Genomic DNA, 24,728 nt, shown 5'->3' with positions numbered 1-24,728 from the left:
AATATATTCAGTATACCTTAAAAGATACAAAAAAGTTTCAAACATTATTAAAATTCGTTAACAAATGGCAGAAATAGGTGCAAAAATAGGTTAAGGGGGCCAAAATTGAGGTGACCCCCCAGGAAGAAGGGATGTGAAAATTTGAACCCCATCATTTTCTGACAGTTTGGTCCCTATAGAAACCAAAACACCAACAAAATTAATTTTAGCAAACAAATCCTACGGGAATACATACCATACCATACCATACCGCACTGTAAAACCTGTCGTAAATTTGTAGACCTGTATTATAGGATTCAGGCTACTGCTAAAGATGATGTTAGCTCAGAGAGGTAAAAGTTCGGGCTCAACATCAGGAGCATTTACCATCTAATGTTTTAATAATTATGTAAGTAACCAGAAGTCAGAAATATGCAACTGTTATTTGCCTTTTTGAACAAATACAGGAAACAATATATTTTAAATGAGGTGTGATTACGTAATAATATTTATTATTATCAGTGGTGTAGCTTGAGTCAACCTATGGGGGCACCGACTTTGAAGGAGGGCACCGGGCTGACTTTGGGGTAAAGCTGTTTTTCCCACAGGATGTTCTATTTTTTAAAATCGATGAGGGAGGCACCCTCATGACGCTACGCCACCGATAGTTATCTAACATACAAATAATTGATGATGGCTAGAGGTCGGTAGATATGTCAATATGCACAACCCTTTGTCAATGAAGAAACAGTATAAGGACCGTTATGAACTTCTATAAATCTGAGGCCACGGAGGCACTGCTCCAGCTAATGCGATATCTGCTAAGCTCGCATGGTCGAACAAAATAATTCAGCCTGAATCAAATTAGTTATCCCAAGTTTTAATATGTACCAAATGCTTATTTGTTAGTAAGTACGGTTTAACTTCGTCATCTCTTTCATCAGGGAGCAATCGCTGAGGATTAACATGATTTAAGAGTTTTATTAATCAGTGTTTGTCTTACCGACACTGACGATATTATTGAGATATCCTCTTCGGACAACTTTGACAGTTACAACACCAACACCTTCGTTTACTGTGTATGTCACGTCCCCGAATATGACTTCAGCTACAAAAAAGGAAATGGCGAATAAATGAGATTTATTTTAATATGTGACCAGCTCAAAAAAAAAAAGAACAAGTCATCAGACATGTTTTTGAGTTATAGGTCTTTAAAGATGACATTCCCATAAAAAATCAAGTTTTGGAATTCTTAAATTCATGATATTTTACTTTGGGACTTAATGGACTTTCAAATTCTTGAACTTACTTCTTAAAAAGAGGTTTATTTATTCAATAAATAACAGTTAAACTATCCTGTGTAAGGCCGGAAACTAATTGTTCCACTACTCAGAATAGCAATTTGACAAAACTATCAAGGTATTATTTCATTTACAAAATTATCCATATCTTGAAAAGTATTGGTACTATTTATACTTTTGGCATCATTTTAAAGGTTATTGTCTTGTGCTCACATTTGTTATTCATATCATGAAATGTCAAAAATGCGACTTCACATTATATGCAAATTGTTGGAACCAGATTTCGGTATAGTATCGGTGTAACTGAACATTGATCAAACTTTAATGTTTGTGAAAAATCAACCAAATTCGTCGGCTGTATCCATAGTGGCGTAAGCTGTTTTTTGGTCTCTTTTGTTTTAAATTGGCACATATGTGCTTGATGATGTTCCCTTTACTTTTTCAACAGTCAAGTTTTGTTAACAAATAATTTAATTTGGCGTATAGCTATCACCTTGTTTCATTCCACAGTGGCGTAAGGTCACCTTATGCCATTATGGAATGATGCCGATGTAAAGAAACGCAATTGGGATTCCACGGCGACTGAGGTGGCGTAGGGTTATGTATTTGTGTTTTGAGTATTTTTCACATTGACTCGTACGTATTGTTTTCAATTTGCCAGTATTAATATATCTTATTTTTTTCTTTTGAAAGTTATTATATAAAGATAACAATACATAATATATTTGTACAACTGGATTTTATATTGACATTTCTTCAAACTTAATTTTCTCAGAAAGTTTTTTATTCACGGTGCCCCACATTACACAACTATAGAATGAAGTCGACAAATTATAACATAAGTGTGACAATTGTAAGTCACGAGGAACGTGGATAAAATCTTCATACAGTCAATAGAATATTTATACGCACACGGGCTAACTTACTATCACAATCTTCTATGACAACGGTCGTGCATCGAATCAGTCCATAAAGTCCTAAAACACCTTGAACAGGATTACTTAGACACAATTCGAAACGTTCTTCTCCTTCAACGCGAAAGTCAGGGGACGACGTTAAAACTTCGAGAGTATGATGTGTTTGCTGGACGTCGAAAGATAGAGGTCTGTTGGTTATGAATCTATAGTCGGCATCCGCCAACGCAGTTACGTCATTTGTACTGATAACTAAAAACAACAGGTGGAGAAGAATCGTTAAAAAATAAAGTGTAATAGCTTCGTTATTAGTCGTAACATAAATAAAAGTGATACATTAATACAATACCAGTATACATAGTAAAATATCGACACTCCTTCAATAATCATTGACCAGATACTTTTAGGTTCGGTTCTTTAGACATGATATAAAAATATAGTGTGGTTGTAAATTTGATACAAGCTAGATGTCATTCCACTCTAAAACTGTGAAGCAAAATAGATTTGTCTTAACAGATTGCTCAGACAATCAAGGAAGAAAATGGTTGGCACACTTTGTCAATCTGTTAAATGTCTTCATTGCCGCTTTTCTAAGCCAGTGAAATTGGTTTAAATGTGTGATGAGAAGTACAAACCCATTCCCCCTCAACCAATGTTGTGGGGACTGGATAACCCAATGTCAAAATTGCTTTCATCAACATTGAATTTGGGGAGATGGGGAGAGGGGCTGCGATTTACAATTAGTGTGCCAGAGTGTACCTACATTAATAATGATTGTAGGGCTACAATTAAGAAAATGACCCTATATACAATAGCCTTTCCTGTACACTTATGACACCTGACAGTTAGTGCAGGTTGAGCATTCTTTCACTATATCTTCGATTTGAAAAAAAATCCTTAACGGGACCAATATATACTAGGTATATTTATTAGCTCCATTTTGCTTTATGACAAAAATATATGTCAAGTTGGCCAACAGCATGTCTACTTCAACAGCATCGAAGGCTTCTTAAACTTTTGGGTGTAAATTGTGGGATATGCTTTTACGACGGGAATTATAACAATTAGTGGGTTTTACCGGGTTCGCCGTCGGACAAGTATAGAAGTGCCAAGCTTTCGTCAGGAGCTAGAGCTACTCCTGACGAAAGCTTGACAGTTCTAAGTTTGTCGAACGGCGAACCCGCTAAAACCCACTAATTCTTTTGGGTGTAGTCATTTAATATGATATGGTGTTACCCTTTACTTTTAATAGTCACATGAAGTTAAAGTATGACTTTAACATCAACAAATTGTACATACCAACACTGCCCCTAACTTTAAGGCAGCCAAGACGAACGATGTTAACCGTAACAGATGAGTCTTCTTTTACATAGTAGACGGGTTTATCGAATCCGAACACAGCTGTAAATGATAGAAATTGGTGATGAAGTACTTTAAAATGCAAACTCATACTTTAAAAGATTACTTATTGTACAAATTAATATTACAGGCAATTGCTCTGTACTACTATAACGGTCGTAGATATCATTAGGATACAAGTGTTTTTAAGAATATAATGTGATATATTATATATATAATTTTTTATTCAGCCAAATTGGTGGTCTTAATCTCCCACAAAGAGGGGTGAAGGGAAACCATTTCATTTGAAACTTACACTTTCTATGTGGAAGTTTAGGTCCATGTCTTCCATACGGGATGTAAAGGCTTCAACTGAAATACCCCATTGACAACCAAATACCTCAAGTGACTTTCTATTAGAAAGTCAAGACTAAATCGTCGTCCGTATTCCATAGTGGCGTATAGTGGGGCGCCGCGAATAAACAACTTTTCGAGAAAATCGGGTTTGAAGAAATGCCAATTTAAAATCGAGTTGTGTAAATCAGACATTCATTATATTTTGTAAATGATGTGAAATTTCTGTAGTAAACTAAATAGATTTTATTGTTATATATTTTTCAAAAGAAATAAATACATACTATTGCTGGCAAACTGACAATAAAACTATACGTCACTATGGAAAACGAACAAAACGCAATACCCTAACCTTACGTTAACCGTACGCCACCTCGGTCGCCGTGTAATCCCTATGGCGTTACTTTTCGTCGTTCGTATTCCATAGTGGCGTATAGGTCCGATACGCGTACGCCACTATGACATACGATGTTTTTCATTTTTGCCGATATTTCATAATTATAAAATGTGTATAAAAAGTGGCGTATGGTCGATACGCCACTATGGAATACAAAAAATGTCACTTTGTAACTATACGCCACATTTAATTAATTAATTACTAATTAATTAGCTAATTATGACTGATGAGACTTAGAAAAAATGAAAGAGAACATCATTAAAAAACATATGTGCCAATTTTCAAAAAAATGACCAAAAATCACTATACGCCACTATGGAATACAGCCGACGAAATATGGTTATCGTAAGTAAAAAAAACCATGGACTCATTTATATCATGCATCTGGTTATAACTGTTTATGATCACCTCAGTGAATGATAGGAAATCTCAGAGAAACTCAACTTGTGATGTAAATGTGTAAGGCGGGTGTAAGGTAATGAGAATATCAACACAATATTTGCTTACAATCGTCGTCTTCAATGTAAACAATAGCGCACTCTGGTGGATCGATGGTTCCAAACGTTGGGTTAGACATACATACTTCGAAGTATTCTTGTTTGTCAACGTCTACGCCATCAGCGAGACTAATGGTGTGATGTACAATCCGATTACCGGCAGGGAACTTGATAGTTTCACTTTCAAAACCGACAAAATCTGTACCATCTTCAGCTGTCAGGAATCTGCTATCAACGCCGTCTACAGTGCTTATATCTGTAATTGTAGCAAAGAATGTGTCAATAGATTAAAATGAATTAATTAGCGGTATTGTTTGATCAGCTCGTAAAAGGCGGGAAATGTTAGGCGTTTATCACTACGCCGTATACCCACGTTAAGAGTGCTATTGTTGACCTGTCTGGTCTTCATTTTGCTGATTTTGTGTGTTAATGAATGTAGAGAAAGTATAGGATAATTCGTGATGGTTCTGGTGAAGAAAATTCTCAAAATAAGATATTTTGATATTAATCGTCCGTCAATTACGAGCTGAACAAAGTATAACGTCGGCCGTATATACTGACGTATTTGCAAAATACGCATTTCCAGACAATCGAACTGAAAATTTAGCGATTTTCATTTGCTGCATACTCTTGACCAAAATATTATTGTCGATTAAAACCTGGTTAAATGTAATGCAAATATATCATATTTTCAATGTTATTCACTTATTACTCTCAGAGGTTAACTTATTCTACAAAAATCAATATTAAATAGAATACGTCACTATGGGAAAAGTACTAATGACAATTTCGCCGTTTAAATTACAAATACGTCGTGCAAATACGTCACTATGTGGAGCATTTGCGCAAATACGTCACTATGTGAAAAGGACAAAACAAACAATTTTACCGTTCAAGTCGCGCAAATACGTCGCGTAAATACGTCACTATGTGAAAACGGTAAATTCTTCCCAATTGCAGATACGACATAATGGACTTGCGCAGTATTGATGATCGGCAAATACGTCGTTACGTGATACAAATAAATTATTTCAAGGTTTTGCAAATACGACATAATTATATGAATTAATATCCTACTAATTAAGCCACTTTGAGGCATGGTTTTTGACGTATATATAGAGTAAAACATAACAAATATAAGTTCCAATTTTATCAAAAATGTTAAAAATGTCGAATACACCTTGGTCTGGGGCGGACATTTTATAAATGAATTTAGAAGAGCATCAACGACACCACTTGCATTACATTCCAGATGTTAAATCTACATAATATGCAAAATTTGAGGAAAAAATGAACGAGTCAGTTTTATTTTAGGGCCATTTTCCTATAACTGGTCTTTACATGTAGCCCTATGGCGAGAGTGCCCGTTAAGGGCGCTATAACCCACATTTTAGGAACAAAAATGTGATTTTAAAAAACTGACCAACGCTAGTTTTCAAAAATTTTCAGAGTATGTGGTATAAACATGTAGAAATATAATCAAGTAGTTGCCCCACCTGCTCTTCTCTGAAAAATAAAAAAGTCCTATGGCAGTCAAGTTAGCTCAATCGATAAGGCGTTCGACTATGGTGCGAGAGGTTGCGGGTTCGAACCTGGCGGTGCCTAGTACGCTCGTGGAAAAAATTGAATAAGCTTGAAATTCCCCTGGACAAGGAACTTACTGCTAATTTGTCTCATTGTAACCCGTACGAAACTCGGGGAGCTGATCCTGGTTGCGAAGGTTACTTGTGGAATGTCTAGGGTGTGCGCTCTTGAAGCAGCAAAACCCCAGATTTGTTGTTTCATGGTTTATGGAATGATGTGGGGCCGTAGTGGTCAGCGACCGCCTGTAAAGTGTGCTGAGGCTTGTGGATCAACGTCTAGGCGTTGTGCAGGTGCGTAGCGCACTATAAATCACTGCGCTATATGATAATGAAACCTAGGTGAATACGTCAGTATGTGATACGGCTAACGATTTTAAACATCCAAAATGTATGGAGTAAACCTCCAAGTAGCCGTCCAGATGATCTCAACAGGGCGATTTGAATGACACATGTCTTTAATCCAATAGCATTGTACAATAACGAATGGTCTTTGAATCTAAGGTACTCCAACTCATGCTGCTCAACTGGATGTCAAATTTTTAGATTAATTAATGAGCTATGCCACTGGAAATAAGACATTTCGGCACACTATGGTTTATATTGTTTTGTTTTGTCTTACCAACAGATCCATCAGTATCACTAACAAGAGGCCCGTCACGCAAAAGAGTGATGATTACAGATCCACTAGATTCGGTGACGTGATGTACCACTCTCCTAAACGAGTATGTAGCTGTAATTAAAGATAGAAAGATTCAACGGCGTAAATACGACTTTTTTCTGCCCTTAATATACCATAATATTAAAATGTAGATATTGCATGATAATAATCCGTGCTCATCTCAATCAATTTGTTTTTAATTGTAACAATAATTCTACTTACATGAGTCGTCATCGTCATATATCGTCACGATTGCTTTATGTAAATCTCCCAGTGCTTCAGCCGTGTCAGGATCGTAAAGATACACCTGGAACTGCTCATCTCCTTCGACTAACGTATCATGAGTTATATCTATGGTAACTGTCTCCACCGACTGACCTGGGTCAAAGTCGACTTGCATATCGATAGGCGTGAAGTCTGTGTCTGATGAAGCTGTTAACTCAACGGGTGTTAGTCGATCTCGTGTTCCAATCCCTATAATAAATGATTAAATATTTTCGTCGTTATCGCTGTTATCAGAAAGAATTGGGCTGTTATCTTTTGAAAGTGGCTTTGCTGGACTTTTTGCGGAGCAGAGGAACACAGGAAACACACACACCCCACACACCCCACACACACCCCCACACAGATGTATGAACAGCGACATTTTCAGGTGTTTTGGGGGGACCTGAGAGCACATCAGACATATACATGTAGAATTGCATTTTGAAAACTTCCTTCTGATATCAATTTCTTTTTAAATTCGCGATTTAATGCCATTTTATGGCAAATGATTAAAAATTGTTATTTTTTAAATTTAACAGTCCTCGAAGTAAATTGTATAAATTTAATGATATGTACGTATACTTAAAGTGTATGTAACTGGGACAAAAAGCCGTCTATCATATGAAAATTTTGACCTTTCATATTGAAGATAAAGATTTCTTCCCTAAAAACACAAAACACACAAAAAATGGGTCTTTTTTTGGAAAAAAACTCGATATCTTTAATATGAAAGGTGTACATATCATTAGATTTATGAAGTTTACTTGGAGGATGCATGGTTAAATATCAAAAATAAAAAATAAAATATCAACTTTTAATCATTTGCATAAAATGTGTGTTATATCGCGAATTTCAAAAAAATACAAAAATATTTGATATCAGAAGGACATTCCCCGCATTCAAAATTCAATTCGATATTTCTGATGTGCTCTCAGGTCCCATAAAAAATACTGCGCAAACGTTGCTATCCGAGCCCTTAAGCCAAAGAGAAACGTGTGAAGAACATTCTTTGGGCGATTGATTGATTGATTTTGAACTCCTACTCAGCAACACTTGGCGTTTCCTTTAATTTCTTTTATAATAAACTACACATTTCTGTTTATGTATATTACCCCATTGGAATGGTCCAAAAATGTGTCTGTTTGTACAAATTTAATTAGCTCAGTAACGTGTGAGCGGATTTGGATCATGTTTGCACCATTGTTAAGCATACACTTCATGGTTTTTGAATCTTTAAGAATTTTTTTTTATTTTACTGCCGATATTTTAAGTTATGCACCAATTTCCATAGGGCCTATTTTTATTGAGACACCCTGTATAGTAATATAGAATCCAGTAAGGTTCGCCGCCTGTTATGTAGGGACGGTTTATACATGTAGTAATATAGAATCGAGTAATGTTCGCTACCTGTTATGTAGGGACGGTCTATAGTAATATAGAATCGAGTAAGGTTCGCTACCTGTCATGTTGGGACGGTCTCTAGTAATATAGAATCGAGTAAGGTTCGCTACCTATTATGTATGGACAGTCTACAGGAACATAGAATCGAGTAAGGTTCGCTACCTGTTATGTAGGGACAGTCTACAGCAATATAGAATCGAGTGAGGTTCGCTACCTGTTATGTGGGGACGGTCTAAGCGTTAGGTTATGAATTGATATTCATAACCTCATTAATAAACTCAATCAATCATATGTGACCCGGCAGCACAAACGAGCCGTAAATTCCCTAAATTGTATTCTGAGTTATGGTGTAAAATGTGTACGAAGGTCGTATTCATCGGTCACTTAAGCTGGCGCGACATCTGTCTATTTTGGATAGTCACAACACCAATCAATAATCCTATTATTGAAGTGGATAATAACCTTCTACCTTTAGATGGCTTTAGAACTTTTAATAGCTCTGGTCTTTGTTTGCTTTTGCTAAAATCCTTTTCAAGTGGTGGGTTATTTGTATAGGTATGCATAACCAACAATTAACAATGAGAGAACCTTCTTAAACCTCGTTGACTTGGGGATTATTTGAAATGACCGCCAATTATGACTGTTTGATATTTATTGCCAGCAATGTGGAAAAAGAGACACACATAGAAACCAAAAAGCTATAATTTTGTTGAAGGAGCAAAGTTTAACTAACCATAACTCCGCTTCTGGATATCGTTTGAAGTCAAATGATATACCATTTTTAAGTTTATGATTTTTATTTTTTAAACACGAAATAAAACAAAATTGACCGGGGGAGGAATTTACGGCTCATCCGCCATGGACGGTCACATATTGTATTATTTGTGAAAACGCGAACGCAAATCGAGATCATTAATATCTCACAATTGACCGCAAAATGCGTAATTGTTCCAATGTCGCACACAATTGACTTCTGCGTGCGCCGTATAGTGCGTCCAACAAACTGCGCGCGCTAGCTGCCGTATTTTGGTTGCGCGCTACCATATTTGCACATATTCTGATACGCACTTTTGATATTGGTCGTCTTGTTTTAGCCTGATCGATTTTGGGAAAGGGAAGATGTAAAAATTGTTTATTTTTACAAACTTTTGAGTAAAATTTTGTGTTATTTTGTAAAGATCAAAGTGACGCTTATGAATGATATTAATAACTTTGCATCGGTAATATGTCGGGCATTGTGAAAAATCTAAACATTTTGCTTTGGACCTCGGAATATCCCTCGAGGCGTAGATATTTCTCGGTTCCAAAGGCAAAATGTTTAGATTGTTCACAATGCCCTCCAAATAACCGATGCGCAGTTATTAACCTCTAATTAGTAGGGATCAGAAAATATAATGAAAACTTTCTTAAACCAAGTTCATCATTTTAAATGCTGTTTAGGGGGAGTCAACTTAAATTTTCATACCTTTTACTACAATATTTTGAAAACTTTAACTGATTACTATATATATCTCAAAATGCCAAAATTGGACTTTGGCACTTTTATAGCTAAGGTCTACACTTACAGACATGTCCCGCGGTTCGGAGATCTCCCTTTCTTACAATAATTATGTTAACTTCCCCAGTGGACTCAATAACGGTGAAGTCTGCACAGTCAAATACGTACCATGTGGCTAGAGGATTAATATAGGTTAGATAAATTTATTGGTAGGTATTTCATGATATTGAAGCCATGAACCACATCTAATATATAATTGATGTTTAGCTTGTCAGATATAGGACAACTCAAATATACCGTTAATATGTATGGAAATGCACGTAAGTTTATTATATTAAATAAAGAGCAATAAGAAATGTTATAATTTTTGTACTGTCAAAACTAAATCACGGTATCTTGTTTCCACTACGATAGTCAAATTGTGCAATACTTTTATCATGCTACTTACGGTCTTTTATGATGACCTCTGACACAGATGGGGAATCAAGTCTCGCAGTATCTAACAAAGTTGAACCGGCTGGTATTTCGATTTCCAAAAAGAACATCTCGTTGTATTCTAAAATATTATCAGGCTCAATGTCAATCATCTTTGTTGCAGTAGTTTCATCGTCATTGAAGGTGATGGTAGCATCTCCGACTGGAGCGTAGTCTTCAGGATCAGTCGCCCTTGCATCGGTATATGACACCTCTAATATAAGTGATGAAATAATACATCGAGGCTGTCAGCAGGATTGTGTTATTGCACGTAGACTCATTGTCTATGCCTACATTATGTACTGCTATATCAGTTCGGGGGCGCTGTGAATTCACAGACTTTTCACTTTGTTTTTTTTAATTTTAGCAGTTAAAATCATCTGTGCTAGTTGTTATGTCTATCTGTGCAAACTGTTAAAGCACAGCAGAAGGGCGCAATTTAGTTGAATTTTCCAAAAAAGTTGTAGCATAACTTTGTTCAGTATTTTTTTAAAAAATATATTATGTAATTATAGTAGATAAATGAGAAATGTTTAACCTACAACATGCAATAAGAAGTTAGTAATCGTATTTCTCACATGGTCTGTGATTATTCAGTGGTGTCTGTATATTTCCCGGGAATATTCATAAACTCATTTGATAGTAAATGCTGAGAAGGTTTTTGATGTTTGTATGTTGGTTCATTTTCTGTGTATGTAGGTTCATTTTCTGTGCCTACAATCTGCAAGTTCTACCTCCACTCAATTCTTTGAACACCTTGTATCGACTCAGTTGATTGTTATTACTGAGAATTGTTGGAAGTTTGCAAAAATGTTCCCGCCTAAAGATGACCCACCAAAGTAGCAGGACACATTAAATGTCGGGGGCATTTTGATTAGAACCAAAGATTATTGACTCCGCCATGTTTGTGTGTGGCTCATGGAGGGCCAATAGTGCGGTTAATTTCGTCTAGCAAAGTCAATGTATATGTCGTTGTTGGCGTTCTGTGTGTAACGCGTTGTGCCTAAATACGCGCTACGCCCTAAGTGCGCAACGCTTCTAACGATAACTATCCTTAGGTTTCGGACCTTTATTTAAAAAAAATGCTTCAGTGGTAACGGGGTGTCACGGTATGTAACATGGTTAAATCAGATTCTGTCATGTAATCGTGTTCATAGCATTCTTAAGTTATCGACAAATCAAGTCCCAGAAAACTCAATTCAAAATGGTTTAATAATCTAGTTCACATTGCAACAGAGTTCGATGCTACCTTTCTTTGTGACATCCCTTGGAATGGCCCTAAAACCAGTTTTAAAAAGTCAATCGAAAAAGCCGTCGGTACTCATGATGTGAGCGCATGTGCATAACAATTAAAAGAACTCAGTATTGCGCAAACTCAATCCATAGTCACACACCTATTACATCCGTTCGCCCAAGATAACCACCTCTGTGAAATGTAACTGGTAACGTGGTTTCCTCAAATGCTATAAACTGCTTTTCTTCTATCCAGAAATACGCTGTGAAGGAAGAATGATTGAACATCAAGAATACTATTGCAATCAATACGGTGTTGTACAGGTAAAGACTACATCGATCGATATTCACAGTTTTTGCTTGCTTGTCCAAGTTGACTAAATTGCATATTTGAAGGAATATTTAAAGAAAGGAAAATATGAAGGAGAACGCAAAATGTAAGCAAGTCGACAATGTTTATTAACACCAAGTCTTAAAACATTTCAAATCTAATGAAATCCACCACTGTATTCTATTCATAAAACGTACTACCAATTTTGCGTAAAATCAATAATAAACACTTATGAATTTTCTCTACCACTGGCATTTTGCAGGATTTAGTCCATTGTCTGAGGGAACTTTTTTCATGATACCCCCTATGTTACTCTTCGCTGTCATAAACTAGATCATGGGCCATGACAAAAAAGAGAGGGTAGACTTATAGTACCCGGGCAATAACTCTGCAAGAGGTCATTGAACAAAGCAATGTTTCTAATGATTGGTTTAATGTAGGTTTACCTAGTTTTGGGCTCTGCATAGGTCAAAGAGGCAAAAATGCTCCGATTTTGATCAAAATGTTCGGTTTGATTAATCAACCGAATAAATAATAGTTTCATCATCTATGTTTTTTTGACCAATGGTAGCATAGGAAAATAGGTCACTGTCAATATGGAGGCCATGCTGAGAAAGGGCCCTCTAATCAAGGTTTCACGCGACATTGAGGACACGTTTCTAATTTAACTCAATTATAACTTATTGCAGATGGCTAATTGCAGATGTAGTAAACGAATTCAACTTCATCTTCTGATTTTATATAACCGCAAAGATAAAAAAAAATTGAAATAAGCTTTACAATGAAACCTGATAGTGTCAAATGGAATTCTGAGAAATTTACATATCACTAAATAGGGATTATCTAAATTTTGATAGGGATCAGGTATAACAACCAGTGACTCTAAAAGTCTGTTTTAAAAGATGCGCAATCTGGTTCAATGAATGTTTCTGTTAAAGGCTATTATCTCAACGACATATAATGGGTTTTGTAAGAACGGCTCACAATGTTATTGCAGAAGATTTGTATTTACATGTAACAATTTTGCTCAGATGCAAGTTTTATGTTTGACTCTACCAGATATTCAAAAAATTAGTAAACATAATATTTAAACTTAGCAAATGTTTCGCGTTTCAATAGAGGTTCAACGTTGACGACAGTCCGTCAACCTATACATGAGGCGGATAAATACACATTGACGTTAATACAGAAAAACATAAATAAAGCACGAACATTTAACACACTTTAATAAATTCACTCTACGAAATGGTTTTCCATAAACAACATCAATCAATACATGTAGATGACTTTGTATACGAAAATAACTTTCCTAAATGGGTTTTTTCAAGGGTGAAAAGCCACATAGACGATTAGTTAATTAGTGTATATCTTTAAAATTTTATGGTGTTGAGACATTTGCGTGCGTATTCTGAACGTTACAGATTCTCAACTGAATCACTTCAAGAAAATAAAAACATTTTAGAATTGTAAATTACGTCCTTATTTATTTATTAGTTTGAAACTTACATGTCAAGTCCAAGATAAATATGTTAGCTGTGTTCAACATAGGATCCACTGTTGTTTTAGCAGTATCAGCGACAGTCACGGCTCCAAGTACAGCTTGAAAGTATTCAATACCTTCTACGAGTGCATCGGTCTCTAAGTCAAGGAACAATTCTTGCACAATCTCGCCGTCCACAAAGTCAATAGTTGTTGCCCCGCCAATGTCAACGTAGTCACCGATTACAGCGGTTTGCGGAGTCAAGGTTATTGCTAAATTTAAGAAAGACGAGATGTTTACAATGTTAGGCCTATTAACGGTAAATAATGGTAGCAGGTAAATTTGTGTTGTTTTTGTAATTAAAATGTGCACAAACAGAGATTCTCCGTAACTTAGAGTGAAAAAGCAAATTGCCATCCATTAATTAGTTGTAGCAAATATCACAACTTTTAAGAGGTCATCTCATTAGCATCATCGGTATAACGTTGAAGCTCTGCTGTTTCCAATATTGAACTTGTGAATATTAAGATATTATTATACTAATCACTTTAGGGGTACTATTCTGGCCAATTTTGGTCTATTTTTGCATTTTTCTCAAAATTATAGTGCATTGGTGACGAGTAAAGTATGTATATTATAGGGGCAAGGACTACAACTACTGCACTGAAAAGTCAGCAACTCAAGGCAAGTAGTTATTGATTTATTAATCAAATATTGGTTTTCCTCATTTTTGACTGTAACTCCACAACTGTTGTCTGTGCTGAAATAAAATTTCCAGTGCAGTAGTTGTAGTCCTTGCCCCTATAATATACACATATTACTTGTCACTAATGCGCTATAATTTTTGAGAAAAATGCAAAAATAGGCACAAAATTGGGCAGGGGTGTAGTACCCCCTTAATATTATTATTATTAGTTGATAGCGCTGCAGTAGTAAAACCATAGCGCTAGAAATACATGTATTGTCTGTAAATTCTTCTCAACAACAGTATAATAATTATAATGAGTGCTATGATACGTATACATGACGTTGGAACAATTTTTCTGCATTAAAAAAAAAAAAACACAAATTGTAAATACATTCATCGCCAATATAATACGAGCACGACGCTCTATCCAACTGAGCTAAAGAGGCACGTTGGAGACGAGCGGAAGATATAAATCTCTAGGTATTAGGTTTGAATGATGTTCGTACGTGCATTCTTAGCGGAAGGCATCAGAACTGCAAATTTATAACAAATAGGCCTACACGTCACATAAGTATGAAACTTATTACACTTAGTTCTCTGGGTTATTAGGTTGAACACATTTTAATCCGTCCCCAGAGTGCACATAGACATTGAAAAAAAACAGTGCATCCAACCGGATTCGAACCGGCGACTTCGTAATACTAGCACGACGCTCTAACCAATAAATAATTATCAAGCACGAATCACGTGGTTTTATTTTGTTGATGTATCGTATGATAATACTGCTTCTTGCAATCTTGCTCATTATGATCCTGTTAATGAAGATGATGTTGTTGATCTTATCAATAAGTACGAAACTAGTCTCTTCGATCCAATACCCACTTGGTATATCAAGCAAAATATGTCTGGTTCCGTACCTATAATCCACCGTATTATATATTAATGTATCTCTTACCACAGGGGTATTTCCAGACACTCTCACGCAAGCTACTATTAACCCATTGATAAAGAAGCAATTTCTAGATCCAAATGTTATGAAAAACTATTGTCCTGTCGCAAATATTCCATTCATTTCAAAACTGATCGAGAAATATGTTTTTTAGATGCATCAATGCTCATATTAGTAACGCCCTCTGCATAGTACAGAGACGGCGCTTCTGCACGTCAAGACTAACATATGCATGCAGCACCTCCACAACCAGCAAGCTGTGTCTTTGGTATAACTAGATCTGTTAGCTGCATTTGACACCCATCGTTGGTCCAGCATTTTTCAGAATTTACATCATCCCGGTTGCTTGTATTATCAGGAAGCATCAAATTCATTACCATATGTACGCCGACGACATTCAGCTGTTTTTGAATTTCAATCCTTCTTATCCAAATTCAATTCACAGTGCTCTGACAAGACTCTCAAACTGCATTAGCGAAATAAAACTGTGGATTACTAACAACTTGTTGATGCTAAACGATAACAAAACGGAGTTTTGTTATCGTTTAGCCACCGCACAATAGGCGCAAGTAACCATCTAATATCCATCTTCAAGTTGGTAACAATGTTATCATTCCTTCTGACACTGTTCGCGCGCAATCTGGGTGTCCTGTTTGATGGTCGACAGCTTTCCAATTCAATAACACATTATACGCCGGCTCTTAGACAGATACTCATGCCACCATATTGTTAGGTCATTAATTCTTTCTCGTCTCGACTATGCCAATGCAGTTCTCCTTGGAGCAAACGCAACTGACATCGCGGGATTACAGAGACTGTAAAATTGGGCGGCAAACCTAATTTTCTGTAGAAAGAATCATGATCATGCAATACAGTTCATTAAATAGCTCCACTGGGCTACCTTACCACCAAGAACAGAACAACATTCAAAATCATGGTCATTATTTTCAAGTGCCTAAATGTCTCTGCTCCATCATACCATGTCTGCAACTTGTCTCTGCACTCACCTGCACGAACTGGCTTACGATCTTCAACCGACACTACCAGACTCACTGGACAAACTTTCACACCTCGCGTTCTTCAATCTTCTGCCGACAGATCATTCACCTTTGTTGCTCCCCGGTTGTGGAACACTATACCAGGTGCTGTGCGTTCTGCGCACTTAAAACACACCCTTTCACACAATGATTATTTGTTTCATATGCTTTTGTTTGCTTTTATTCTTGTTTGTTATTTATATATTATGTATCATCACACACGCTGTAATCTCTTTGAAACAGCGTATCATAAATACCTCGTATGTATATCTGTATTAGTCTATGATATTGCCCTCCGTGAGCGACATGCCCCGGCGACATGCAAATACGACACAGAGTCCGGGCTCTTTTAAGTTAAGTCTAATTAATGTGGTGCTTACCAACTGATGTGTCTTGTCCAACGTAACCAAATCGATGGATCTGAAGCTTAACCATACTGCCTTCTTCACCGGTGTATGTCGAATCAATCCATAGAATAGCTGAAAAAAATGTTTCAAATATCTTCATCCGTAAGAGGGGTTACAACGTGTAACAATACAGATCACTATTAAAATGTACTTAACAACACTTTTTAGGAAAATATATCTTCAATACCAACGGTCAAATTAATTTGATGAACGATAGATTTGTGAAATGATGAACAGTTTTTCCTCCCTAAGAGATAAAAAGGTGGTCTATTCTTGCCTCCTATACACAAAATTTAAATTAAAAAAATAATTTTAAAAAATTAATTAATTAAAACCGCATTCCGTATTAGGGTTTTTTTTAACTTGGGAAGGGCTTTCAGATGAACTATTAAGATTAAAAATTAAGATGACATAATCACTGCGCATCATAAGCGCATGATGCGTCTGTACTTGTCATTGATAGATATTGACTCCGTGGAAAGGCTTTAAAATGAGGGAGTATCGTAAAATAGTATGTGAAAAAAAGTATGTAATAGCTTGTATGTTCCCACGGAGCCCCTGAAGTGACATGGTAAAAATATTTTTGGGGATGTAAAAATATATTTTATAATATAATTATCTCGAGATAATTTTATTATCCCGAGATAATAAAATTATCCCGAAAAACCCTGCTGTCCATTTTGCTTCGGAGGTTTTACTTTTAGTTTTCCAGTGATGCATTTCAAGTTATGGTTGAAATAAAACCCCATGCTAAAGCTAATTTTTAATTTTCAATTCTTAAAATCAAAAATTGCGGCCACAATAGAGCAGTTTTTTGGGAAAATTTTGCATGAAATTTGGAGAGAAATTGTCGCGGGAAATTGTGTGACATTTTTGGGCGTGATTCGTGTGAGAAAAACTGTCGATTTTATCTTTATTTGAGCAAATCAAGTCAAATTATTTAGCTTATATTTTGTTTTCACTTTTCATGCATATGTTATTGGTTTTATCCGATTGTACTTCTGATAAAAATAAAAGGCTGTATTTTGTGGGTATTGTCATTGCATTTCGGCAATATTTACGTCCGAAGTGTAATTTCCTGTTTTTTTTAAGTTACCGGTCTGCGCATGCGCAGTGCATTTGCAACAGTCTCCTAATCAGACGTACGCACACCTGACAGTACGGGCGTCTATTAAAAACGAATATAAATTTGTGTGATTGACATGGCCTTGTTAAAGAGATAAAGATCCCGGGATAATGTTATTATCTCGAGATCTTATCCCAGGATAATTTTATTATCGCGAGATAATTTTATTATCTCGAGATCTTATCTCGAAATGATTTTATTATCTCGAGTTAATTTTATTATCTCGATATATTATTTCGGGATAATTTTATTATCTCGGGATAATTTTATTATCTCGGGATAATTTTATTATCTCGAGATAATTTTATTATCTCGAGATATTATCTCGGGATAATTTGATTATCTCGAGACAATTTGATTAACTCGAGATAATTTTATTATTTCGAGATATTATCTCGGGATAATTTTATTATCTCGAGATAATTTCCGAAAAAATGTTTTTAACATCCCCAAAATACTTTAACCATGTCACTTTAGGGGCTCCGTATGTTCCTCAACATCACTAGTTATTTAGTTACGTTTGGTTTATGCGGTAAAGTACCCAAACATCAGTTCTCAACGATATAGTTCTCCTGTAGGTATCGAGCCTGTCACGTTACGCCTATCATGGAGGCTGGACTCCGTTCTTCTTTTTGTTGGACTCGGACTTGACCCGGACTCCTTACCGCCGGACGTGGACCCGAGTCCGGACTCGGACACAAAGAACCCGGTCTTGGCTGGCACTCAGATGCGAATGGATTCGGCTCGGCTTAGACTCGAACGAGCGTGACTCGGGTACAAGTCTGCTGATCACAATATAGTGTGTGCTATCTACGATCTATCGTTATTAAGTTATACAAAAACCTCATTTTGGTTGTATAGGGCTAGAAATTTGAACTTACTCCGATATTGGCAAAAATTGTGGCAAATTGTTCATGTAACTGAATTATAATAATAATAGTTTGGCTCATGGATTGTGTTATCATACTTAAATAGAGTGCAAATAGGGACAAACACATGCAGGTAACCACTATTGATCTTTGACTGTAACTGAAAATAACAAGTAAAGTTAACACTTTAGAATGCATGTTCTATGCCGTGTCTTGATTCTTATTTATATCAAGATTCAAGATGATCAATTTGCCCAAATTTTTGAAATGTTGAAATGTTAACTCTTTTAGTATGATAATTCAACAACGATAGGTTCTTGATAGCACAAACTATGCATTTTAACCAATATTATCAGGTGAGTAATTTTAATTTTCAAATTTCTACCGCCGTATGACCTTTTTCTGATCTTCAGCGGTCACCAGGGGTCAAATAAAAAAAGGCTTCGCGTCTTAAATAAACATTGGACCTCGTACTTCATGTGTTAAAACGTTCGTGCTTCTAACAGAAAGTGTACATTTGGCTCCCAGTTTAGGAGCTTTAAGCTGTACTATATAAAAAAGAATCAAGAAAGGTCGTTAAGAAGAAAAAGAAACACTATATTGATTATTCAGAACAGAGTGCATTGTGGGTAATATTTATGTGGAATAAAATAAAAGTGCGTAGCTCACACAGTGTTTCAATGACAGTGAACTCTGTCAATGTTGGCTATTGTGACATCACCTCACGTTGCACTCTGTTCTGACTTATAATATCACTTATAGCATGTCCCTACTTACTTGAATGATCTAAGATAAAAACTTTTGCTGTATTTAAGATTGTATGGACGGAGCCTTTGGCCGCATTGGCCCCAGAAATTGTTCCTATAACAACCTCAAAATATTCCATTCCTTCAACCAGGTCATCAGGTGTTAAGGCAAGTCGATGAGCAACTGCACAATCACCTTGTGCAAAAGAGACCTCCGTATCTACTGGGTTATCCATATCTATTTCGGTGAAATCGGCGCCAGAAGCAGTTACGTCTGTCGTAGACGTGTATATCTCTGTGTAAAATATAAATTCAAAGTTAAAAGAGGTATATTATAGGAGTTGACGAAGTAAATGTAGCTGCGTAAGTTGAATACCTACTTACTCCTATAAAAACAACGGTACAATCGAGTGCAAATAATACTGCATAATTTAAATGCAGTATATAAAATGTACATAATAATATACAGACTTTCCTATTCATGTGCACCATAAATTGTGTGTCTATGACAAAATGTTTCTCTGCAAAACCTCATAGTAAACATTGCAAATCCCTCAAATTTCTGGCCAAATTGGGGATAAATTAAGCTCATCCCTTAATCGAGTGTAATTATGCATAATTTATGGAAGTATATAAACGCAACTGCGACTGTGTTGCATTGTATTGTCTGAACATATTTTGAAATGGATGTTTAACTCCCGGGGGACCACTTAAATATGACAGTGTACGCATGCGTGACCAAATTTTTTTCAAACACCCCCTAAGTGAGTTTTACCCTACCAGCAAATTTAGCCCCTTAATAAGGTAATTTAATATAGAATTTACCCCTTAATGAGTTTATGGCTAGTAAAAATGCAACAAATAATTTACCAATCAGGTACCCTAAACAAGTTCTTCAGATTCAAAAAACTACCTTTATTCTTGAAAATTGGTGTTTTTTAGACCCTAAATGCGCCATGCGCGTAACATGCCTTGCCTAAAAAAACACCCCCTTTTACTTGTTTTTTGGTCACGCATGCGTACAGATCATTTATGTGAGTGTCCTCCGGGTGGTTGAACCGGCGATCCTCATGAAATGAATCATATGTAGTTTTGCCATTTATAGGTAATATTACACTGAGGATTTCTCCTAAATCCGGATATGAATGTTTACATGTAATAACATAATAGGCTTTTGTTATGGATAGTGTAGAGAATACGAATATTACACACTCTAATTTGAATACCTCGACATTAGAATTTTTACAACAAACATTTTATTTAACTTTGTGTCTGATTTAAACCATTTTGTTATTTAATTCATAGCAATGGCTTTGCAGTTTATCAATCATCAATACTCTCATAAATCTTTTCAACTGTTTTACATTATGTTTTTTTTTACCAACTGCAACTGCATGTCCCAGATAGCCGCATCTGTGAACGACTACTTCCACCATAGTGTCACACTCGTCGCCGATATATACCGGATCTATCCAAAACAGGACTGTAATGTATCGATAATATTTAATAGGATTAAAAATACGAAAGATTTACTGTGTTACAAATACAAATATAACAAATATTATGGCCCTTTTTAGCAACAAGGCCGGTGTAGCATACAATTTTACATAATAATCAAATATGTCATTTTGCACAACCTTTATTTTGCATAAAGAAACGCCCACAGTGGGCCAGAATCGCCTCAAAGTGTGCCAAAATTATAAACGGACAATCAAACGCATAAAAACACGGTAAAATTACTGTATTAGGGGTTTTTGAGGCTGCAGAATTCAATGGAGACATTATGACGTCATCAAAATGCTGAACGGTGATTGGTCGATTATTTTTACAACAGTATTTCAAATGACATATGTTAATATTTTAATTGAAAAAGCTAAATAGGGGTTCCAAGGGGTGCGAAATTCAGTGATGACATTTTCAAAAGCGTATGACGTCATTAATATGCTGATATGTGATTGGTCAATTATTCCTCCCACAGTTATTCAAATGCCTGTGTAAGAATTATTAAAAAACTTTCAAATCGGGGGTTTTAAGCACTGCGGAATCCAACAGAGCCATTTTCCAAAGCATATGACGTCATTAAAATACCGAACCGTGATTGGGTAACAACTCTTACAACAGTAATTCAAATGTACGGTTGGAAAACTATTAGCAAATAGCATATTCAATGTTATACGGACTGCAAAATTCACTGACGGCATTTTCTAATACGTATGACATCAATTTAAAATGCTGACATTTTAATTGTTTAATATAAGCAAGCAAACAAACAACCAGCCAGACTAGATGTTGGGGTGGTTTCTCAAAATTTGTAAGTGATTCTTCCTGTCCGACTCCAAAATGTCGCCATTATCTTAAACGTAATTTTGGCCCTAATTTTCAACCCATCACTGTATACCAATTTCCTTGAAAAAAAACAACAAATTTTGCCCAAATTGGGTACTTTTACCAACATGTGTCTCAAAATACACAATGACATACTGGGTGCTTTCGTCTGTAGTGAAAACCCACCCATCGCTATACAAAAATTGGCGAAAAGCACCCCAAAAGGCAAGTCATATACGCATACCATATCAATGGGAGACCCCCGCCCCGGATGATACAACTTATTAATTTAATTCACAAATTTAATATTCAATTAACGAATCTAATATAATATTCAATTCGCAGATTTAATATTAAATTCGTAGATTTAATATTTAATTTATTCAATATTAAATTCACAGATATAATATTGAATTCACAGATTTGAAATTTAATTCGCGAAATTTATTTTAAATTCTTGGATTTTATATTTAATTCGCAGATTTGATATTAAATCTGCGAATTATATATTACATCTGCACATTTAATATTTGCGAATTAATTATTCAATTTGCTAATTAAATATTAAATCTGCGAATTCAAATGCTAATATATAATATTAAAATATACGAATATTAAATCGGCAAATTCAATGTTAAATTCGCGAATTAAATGTTAAAATCTAGGCCTACTAGTGTATTTAAAAATTTCGAATTAAATATAACATTCGCAAAATAAATTTTAAATCTGCCAATTTAATATTAAATCTGTGAATTAATTAATTTATTTTATAAATTTAAAATTCGCAGATTTGATATTTAATTCGCAGATTTAATATTAAATCGGTGAATTAAATATCAAATCGGTGAATTAAATATTAAATATGCGAATTCAATGTTAAATTCGCGAATTAAATATTAAATTCTAGGCTTCTTCTATTAAATTCTAAACTTTATCCATCTATATGGCGATTGTACGGTATTCTCCCATCAAGCTATTAATAGAACTAGGTGCAGATGTTTGTACACGCTGCAGCGCGGTACATCTCTTTTCACCTGAATTTACGATTTTGTTGCCACTTTTACTGGCACAGGGCCTCATAAAACTGACTCCACTGCAGAAGACTGCAGAAAGCTGCAGCTGAATTTGGTACCATCACAAAGATTAACCTTTTCTGATTGTGCCTGTATAAGTTTTAAGGCGGGAATCAACGGGAATCTAATCTTTCGAGATCAAATTTGTTAAAATGTAATTTTTCCTTAGTTTCGAGGACGTTTAAGACAAAATATTTAATTCCCTGAAGGTTTTCACATTCTTCATATCATATTGTTATATTCTACAAATAGTTTATCAAATAGCTGTGAAAGCACAGATGAATCAGAAATGTCAAAACAAAATTATAGAATTTTACCCCCAAATCATGATTTTTCTAATAAGAAGTAGATTGTGTCAATTTCGCGTGTTTATTATAAAAAATACCACCTTTAAGAACAAACCAGTGGGGAAATATTTTCAGAAAATATTCTTAGGTTCATTATCTTTCCAAATGGCATAAAAAAATTCGAACATTGAAAGTCACTAAAGTAGGGTTTTGGCACACTTTGACTTTGGCCTGGCCCACTGTGCGCCGCGAGAAACACAACAGAAACTGCAGTCACAGTCTATTGCTAGTGTAGCTGCCTTTATAACTTGTATCTATCCAAAACATGACTGTAATATATTGATTTGGTTTTGATTTGACTAAGGTTATTAAATTCATACTTGTGGCTTTATACGGAAACAGGTATTGTGTATTTAAATAGAAACAAATCAGGCCCATAGCTAGGGGGGTTCGATCGAATCCCTTAAAATTGTCACAAAAAAGGAGAACTTGTCGTTCTAATCTTAGGATTAGCGGGACGATTTGTAAGTGTAAAATATAAATGTAATAAATATAGCATAGTAATTTAGCTGTATGTCTCATCTAGATCTGAAGTTTCTTTTAAAATCATTTCGTTTGCAAAATTAACAACAATGACCGAGAAAGCTCAGTTCAGAGATGAAGGAAGTGATATAACACAAGACAATAAGAAAATAATTGATATTATTTGTGATGAAATAACACACCTGATTTGCATCTTCTTCTATTTTAACCGCACTAATGTGCCTCTTGACTATAATATATTGAACCCATATATTCCAGATAATAATATCAAAATAGTGCACTAAATGCCTTTAATTGGGACTACATTTTTCGAAGTTCTTCTAATTCTGAGGGGGCAAATCCCCCTTTAGACACCATTGCTTCCATCAGTTTATAATAATTAACATACATTTGCAAAAACGAAACCCTGACTCGGTAGCCTGGCTACATGACCCTTCTTGTTCATGAGCCACACGGCATTGGACTTTTCGAAGCATGACATACACAATAGCAGGGCAGTATTCAATATGGGTGAAATCTGTCAAATACAAAAGCATTTACCCGTTTCGTGCAGTGCCATCCTATTGTGTCAGCCATACCTCTAAAAGGCTAATGGGCAGAGGTTTAGCCCATGTGTAACTAGACAACAAATCACATCCATAAAATATAACTTTATACGGGCGCATTGCATTACTAAATCTATAATACTTACATGAACGATCTAGTATGAATATGGTGGCTGTATCTCTGTCTGCGTCTAATGTAGTTTTGGCAGTGTCAGCTACTGTTATAGCCCCAAGTGTAACTGTAACATATTCCGTGTCTTCTATATCATCGTCTTCTACTAGGTTTATAACCACTTTCTTTACTAGATCGCCATCTGCAAAGACAACTGGTACAGTGCTTCCGCCATCGATTGCATAATCGTCGGTAACAGTTGCAGTTGCTGGTGCACCCAAGGTTAGGGCTATAGTAACAAAAAATAACATTACATAAG

At 35.6% G+C, this 24,728-nt stretch overlaps 1 protein-coding gene across 1 annotated transcript in view; it reads right to left on the bottom strand.

Annotated features, from left to right (window-relative positions):
• LOC140172291 (uncharacterized) overlaps positions 1 to 24,728 on the bottom strand; it is a 103,314-nt gene that overhangs the window by 36,192 nt on the left and 42,394 nt on the right. Inside the window, exons 19-29 of the mRNA XM_072195545.1 lie at positions 16,757 to 16,855; positions 13,729 to 13,974; positions 12,053 to 12,154; positions 10,633 to 10,872; positions 10,252 to 10,359; positions 7,244 to 7,495; positions 6,983 to 7,093; positions 4,791 to 5,036; positions 3,494 to 3,595; positions 2,207 to 2,446; positions 983 to 1,087 (exon numbers count right to left, since the gene is read on the bottom strand). Of these exons, the coding sequence (XP_072051646.1) occupies positions 983 to 1,087; positions 2,207 to 2,446; positions 3,494 to 3,595; positions 4,791 to 5,036; positions 6,983 to 7,093; positions 7,244 to 7,495; positions 10,252 to 10,359; positions 10,633 to 10,872; positions 12,053 to 12,154; positions 13,729 to 13,974; positions 16,757 to 16,855 (1,851 nt within the window). The remainder of the gene's footprint in view (positions 1 to 982; positions 1,088 to 2,206; positions 2,447 to 3,493; positions 3,596 to 4,790; positions 5,037 to 6,982; positions 7,094 to 7,243; positions 7,496 to 10,251; positions 10,360 to 10,632; positions 10,873 to 12,052; positions 12,155 to 13,728; positions 13,975 to 16,756; positions 16,856 to 24,728) is intronic.

The sequence above is a fragment of the Amphiura filiformis genome, chromosome 2 (genome assembly GCF_039555335.1).
Source record: "Amphiura filiformis chromosome 2, Afil_fr2py, whole genome shotgun sequence".
NCBI lineage: Eukaryota > Metazoa > Echinodermata > Ophiuroidea > Amphilepidida > Amphiuridae > Amphiura > Amphiura filiformis.
The sequence above is the reverse complement of the archived record's forward strand: the minus strand, read 5'-3'. Positions and strand labels throughout refer to the sequence as shown.